Raw genomic sequence first — 5670 nt, 5'->3', positions numbered from 1 at the left:
ACTGTTGCCGTCAGGTTTATTGGCGCAATGGATTGTGGGACTTGTCGTTCAAGGGTGTGCGTGTTTCAGTGCATTGTACGAGCCAGAAAACTACAATATCCAGGATGCAGTTGAACGAATCACTTTTTTTCGCTCTCCTTTTTGTTATTCCCGTGTATGACCGGCAGGGGGAGGGAGGGAGTTGTCTTCGATGATGCAGCAATAAATCAAGAAATCTTCTTTGTTGTTAAAAACAATGTGCCAGTCCAGTAATGATACAACGTTGACTACAATATCTGTCACAATTAGACTTGCGTCTGCAAAGTACACCTTTTGAAGTCTAATGCTATCAATAATTAATGACATGCAAACAAAATTATTTTTTATTATTTCTACATATTTAAAAAAAAAAAACTAAAATCTTAACATTAAGAATAAAAGACTACTTGGAGCCAGGGCCCCATAAAATTTATGTTAAACATGAATTAGATTCTTCGTTTTAAGCTTTTGGGGAAGATCCATGCATAATATGGTCTTAGATATTTGAGACCTCTGAACAAATAAAGGGGTTGAGGGATACAAATGCAGAAAGCCTGCATTATATCAAGCATAGGCTGCTAAAAATGATAAACTATGATGATAAATAAGCATTGCTCTGTTGCTTAAATAATATAAATGTCCTAATAAGAAAGAGAGGAATGTGAAGCTATGGTTTTGATGTTTTATTAAATAAATATAAACATGAAGTAAAATTTCAGTACATAGAAGACAACATGAGCTTGCATAGTACACCAGATCCCTGAGTTTAAAGAGCAATATATTCCCACAGTTTACTTTACAGCATTATTTCCAAGCTAAGCTACACATATCACACACTTCTAGAGTAACTGTGTGTCCAGTATCAAATGGCTTATCAAATCGTTTATGGCTTTAACCTTATTACTGACCTAAAATGAGGAGCCAGCTCATTTTGTGATTATAAAAGCACAAGTTTAAGATACTTGTAGCCTGAGAGAAACACAACAGCCACATCTAAGTGTTGTAGAAAATAAACTAGACTAGCATAAATAAAGCAGAGCACACGTAAGCTGTAGGCCTCCTTTTGTCCAGCAGATATCAGCATGTGCACAGTGAATATCTATTCTACTTTCACTCTACCTGGACATCCTTTAAGATTTATAGTGGAGGCTTTATCAAGTATAGAGCGGCAGAATTAACATACATTATTATGAGGATATTGGTCTGGTCTTGTGAGCAACAACATTTCCCTAATGATCAATCACTCACATTTTAGATACCAACAAGAAACATCTATTACAGCTGTTAGCAGTAAGTCGTAACTGACATTGCAGTGTTTTTGCACATGTAACCACATTGGAAATCATCCCACAGTGTCCACAAAGCCAGTTTCTATTTTGCAGTCAATGGGGAAACTCCATTTGTGGGTACCGCCTCACGCTTCTTCTGCACCTTGGGGGGCGACTTCATGTAACACATGATTTCAGTCCATAGTGGTGGTTCTAGCTGTATACTCCACTGTGTGTGAGCACTGTACCGTGCTTTCATCATAATAGAAAATAAAAAGTAAAATTGATAGTTGGTAGGGAAGATTAACCCCCAGCCAACCACAGTCCATGACCAGGAACTCATTCTTCCTCAGGAAACTTGAATTTAGCATAGACAATGAGCATGACTACGGACATGACAACACACAATGAACCAATCACGAGGTAGGCAATGCCCAGGAACTCATTCTTGCCACCCATCCAGGACACGTTGCTGAACACTACCTTCTTTCTCCCTTCAAAGCTCAGAACAGGATAGTCTGGGGGGCAAAATGTTAAGGATACATAGCAAAAATTGAAAACAAAACTGTATTCAGATATTATATTAAAACAGCCGTGGTTTCATGGTTTAACCCATTTACTATAAACCATCAATCAAAGCACAACAGTTTTTGAAATTTCTATCATCATCATTACTTAATGATAATGTAATACTGATAAAAATGTTAAATGGATGTGATTGATTACACAACTGAACCAAGGGTCTGAAAATCAATTCACTAATTTTCAATGTGTACAGAAAAGAATAGAAAGCAGTAGCTTTGTTGTTGGGTTTGCATTGAAAATGGTAAGCAAATATGTCCTTGTGCATATTTACATTTAGTTAAGTGACTTAAACTTGGAAACACAGTAGTATGGCGCTTCAAGCTAAAAGAAAAATGTCTTTGAGGTATTTACATAGACTTTAGGTAGACAAAGTCAATCAATCATGAATAATCATTTGCCTAGCTCATTTACTTATACCCCCGAAAATTTGCTTGTTTTTTCCCCCCCACTTCTCAAAGAGCTCCTGAGTCATTGTGTTCACTCTGCCCCGGTAACAACAGAACCACACCCAACCGGTTAAACAAGTTTGCCTAAGCTGCTGTTATTGTGACAACACAAACTTCAATGGCTGACCCCTTTAGGTAGATTTGAAGCTTTGTAAAGCTTCTAATGCGGAGGGAACCGTGTAAAACACAAATGTCCTTGTTTAAAGCACATTGATAACTTATTATCCAGACCATATGCTGGTTTGAACAAGTAAAATGTGTCTTCTTCCACATACCCAACACTTGCACTAGTTAAATGTTTGCTACTGTCAATGTGTTCAGAATGACTTGTTTTGGCTTTTTGGTGTCTGTTAAGCATGTATGACCAATAGCCAGATATAAATATTATACAATATCAATTTGTTTTATGGATAAAAGATTACATAGGGTGTACATTTTACATTACTCGTACAAACACAACCAGCTGTACCTCCGAGCACAATCCTTAAAATCATCCCAGAATCTGTAACATGTGAAAGGATACTGTAGGCAATTTGAAGGGAGTAGTTTCCAGCTGGCAGACCCTCTGCATAATCTCCGTCTGTGATTCGCCGATACAGCTTTCTGAAATCTGGCAGGGCTGCCCTCCTCATCCACACCAAGAAATCTTGATTGATGAAGCCGTTGTTAGCGGGGTCTGAGGGGTCCAACTCATAAGCAGGCTTGGACCAATACAAGGGTTTCACAGTACCTGGAGAGTGAAACTTTTAATCAGCTATCATGATTTTTAGACATTATATTAACCATGTTATTTCACCTAAAAAAGAACCCCATGCAGCCCATTATTTACTGCACTGAACTCAATTTAAACAGCCTCCGTCCACAATACCCTTCCTCCATTCAACACAGCTCCTTTACTACTTTATAAAAGCCTTATGCCCACCCAATTCATTTTAACCGCTCAGTAAACACAAGTTATCTCCATCATAGCACTACTTAAACAGAACAGACAGCAAGTTCCAGTAAATACAACTAAATTAACTACCATTGAAAGCGTTCTTCAGAGGTGTGACAGCAGGGTTTCTGTATTTGATGTTGTAGTCTGTCCACCATGAGATCCCTTTTCCATCCAAGGGCACCACCTTCTTTGCCCCATTGACGATCTGATAGAGCTTGAAAGTGTCTTTAAAAAACAAACAAGAATGAATACTTCCTTAACATAGCAAATAAACTTAATTACAAATGAATTATGGTAATTTTAAACGTCCATACATACCATTGAACAGGCTGTTTGCTACTGCTCCACATGGTACAAATGGTTTGTTGTTCCTGTCATACTCATAGGGGGCACAGGTGTCACTGGGAGACTTCAAGAGAGAAAATGGTGTTTGCATTGCTCAAAAAAAATCTTTGTGTTACAGATGGTCAACGGCATGAGGTACAACCAATGCAGCTTTAAGTACTGTACATTTTTACAAAAACGTTCCCAATATGTTTGTCTAAGATGACAGCTTAGCATATTTGTACTCATCTCAGCATATCTTTAAAGTCTTTATTACAACTGAGAACATATGGATACTGTTTTTTCCTTGGAAATTTAAACCAGAGTGTTGTATGTGTTTGTGTGATTTCTTTCAATATCCTATATTGTTAACTCACCTTAAAGTTATCCAGGTTTCCAGACAGCTGGTCATCATCTTTGGACACACCATAACTTCTGTAGTTCTGGAAGTAGTTGGACAAACCATAATAAAAGAACACAGGCCCCTGTAGAGGAAAACAGAATCACAAAAAGACAGACAGTGGTCAGATTCAGGAGCCCAATTCAACATAATTAACTGTTTGTATGTATGTGTGTGTGTGTGTGTGTGTGTGTAAAATGTGTTGTTGAACCTTAAATAGAGTGTCAGTGGAGAAGGTCAGCTCGCACATACAGTTCTTGGCATTTGGATCAGAGCACTTGAAGCATGGTGAGGTTTGTTCAACTCCAGTATAGTCTAACTGTGGAGGAAAGAAGAACAAAAGCTTATTATTAATTATTGATTGCTACAACACCTATCTCCATAGACTGTTACTGACACCACACCTCTTAAAAGTCAAGAGTACAATATCGCTTACAAGTGATAAGCGAATGAGCAAATAGACACATAGGGTTTTGGACCTTATGCTATTTTCTTTCATCTCAAACTCTGGAAACAGATGTTTTAATAAGGACTTAAGGTTTCTACCCAGTAAACACATTATGTTGTGTCTGTCTTATTATCTTTCTGTTGGTGACATTTGACCCATGACTCTCAGGGCAACACCTGGGGCTGGTTTGTGTGTTCGGGGATCACAGCCATACCTCCAACAGTTGAATGCTTTGTGAGGTGACAAAGAGAGCAACGCCAATGCCAATGAAAGCCAGGCCGATGATGACAAACCCTGGAATGACAATCCCTGCAGAGAGCATTGGCTGCCATGCCGGAAGCCTCTGCTGAGTGAAAGCGGTGTTGTCAGGCCGGTTGGCCAACTCCTCCTTCACCATTTTCTTGGTTCTGTGGATAAATGGTTAAAATCAGCTCCTTATTTGTTAGATATACTGCACTTAAAGGGTATTATAAAGCCTAATATCCATGGCAAACATGTTAAACACTCCCTATAAAACCTAGATTTATTTCCCCTGCAGTGACACTAAAGACTTCCTCATTTCTTTTTAGGTGTAAACTCTCATTTTGAGTTAATGTAGGGTGTCTCAGACAGCTAACAGCTGCTATAACTTAAAGAATATATCTCACCACAACCCCTAAAATGCTTCTTATCACACACAAAAAGCTTGAAACTTAACTACCAGATACACCCAGATTAGCCGAAAGCAAAACACAGGTAAGAGGACTTTTCACTACTGTTGAAACACGTTGGTAATGGCTAAAGTGAGGCACAAATATATTAACGATTTAAATCTGGATTTTAGTTGTTACTTACCCACAGTCGGCTCAAAATGAAAAACAAACAAAGGGAATCAACAAAACATCGGTATGCTGCGTTAACCGCGACGGAGAAGCTCTACCTTTACCTGTCCACCCCCACCTCACCTGCCCATCCTGTTCTTCTCTCAGTCTGACGTCAGGTTGTTTGCAGATCTGGGATCAGTTTTTTTCTTTTTAGTTTCACCACAAACAGTAAACGGAGGATAAACGGAGCGGAAACGCTTGATTCTGATCAGCAACACAATGCAACGTAAACCCGATTGTTTTAAAAAATAAAATAAAATTAAAAAAAAACGTGGAAAAAAAATGTTTGTTTTAAAAGCATTGGTGTATTAAAACCCAAACTAACAAACAGATTCATTGCGGTAGTTTTGAGCAATAAATGCCCGCCTTCTTTTTGATTGA

The 5670-nt window shown here is 38.4% G+C and overlaps 1 protein-coding gene across 2 annotated transcripts; it reads right to left on the bottom strand.

Annotated features, from left to right (window-relative positions):
- Positions 1-686: 686 nt before the first annotated feature.
- On the bottom strand, positions 687-5499 carry tmem30b (transmembrane protein 30B). Of its 2 annotated transcripts, none has more exons than XM_051395363.1 (8): positions 5371-5499; positions 4641-4833; positions 4190-4297; positions 3956-4063; positions 3573-3663; positions 3342-3479; positions 2841-3047; positions 687-1804 (listed from the first exon to the last, which is right to left on the bottom strand). In XM_051395363.1, exons 1-8 carry the CDS (start codon positions 5376-5378, stop codon positions 1626-1628), a joined length of 1032 nt encoding a protein of 343 aa, XP_051251323.1. In that variant the 5' UTR covers positions 5379-5499; the 3' UTR covers positions 687-1625. The 2 variants fall into 2 exon arrangements, with proteins under 2 accessions (XP_051251323.1, XP_051251333.1); XM_051395373.1 differs by having other exon boundaries at positions 5261-5383.
- Positions 5500-5670: the final 171 nt, after the last annotated feature.

The sequence above is a fragment of the Dicentrarchus labrax genome, unplaced genomic scaffold (genome assembly GCF_905237075.1).
Source record: "Dicentrarchus labrax unplaced genomic scaffold, dlabrax2021, whole genome shotgun sequence".
In the NCBI taxonomy this organism is placed as follows: domain Eukaryota; kingdom Metazoa; phylum Chordata; class Actinopteri; family Moronidae; genus Dicentrarchus; species Dicentrarchus labrax.
Note: the sequence above shows the minus strand (reverse complement) of the source record. Positions and strands in the feature narration are given on the sequence as shown.

Excerpts from the sequence above, each read along its gene's own strand:
- tmem30b (XM_051395363.1), bottom strand. Across the intron at positions 4,064-4,189 it reads CCACTGACACTCTATTTAAG|GGGCCTGTGTTCTTTTATTA; the intron begins GTTCAACAACAC and ends TTTCCTCTACAG. Across the intron at positions 3,664-3,955 it reads GAAACCTGGATAACTTTAAG|TCTCCCAGTGACACCTGTGC; the intron begins GTGAGTTAACAA and ends TCTCTCTTGAAG.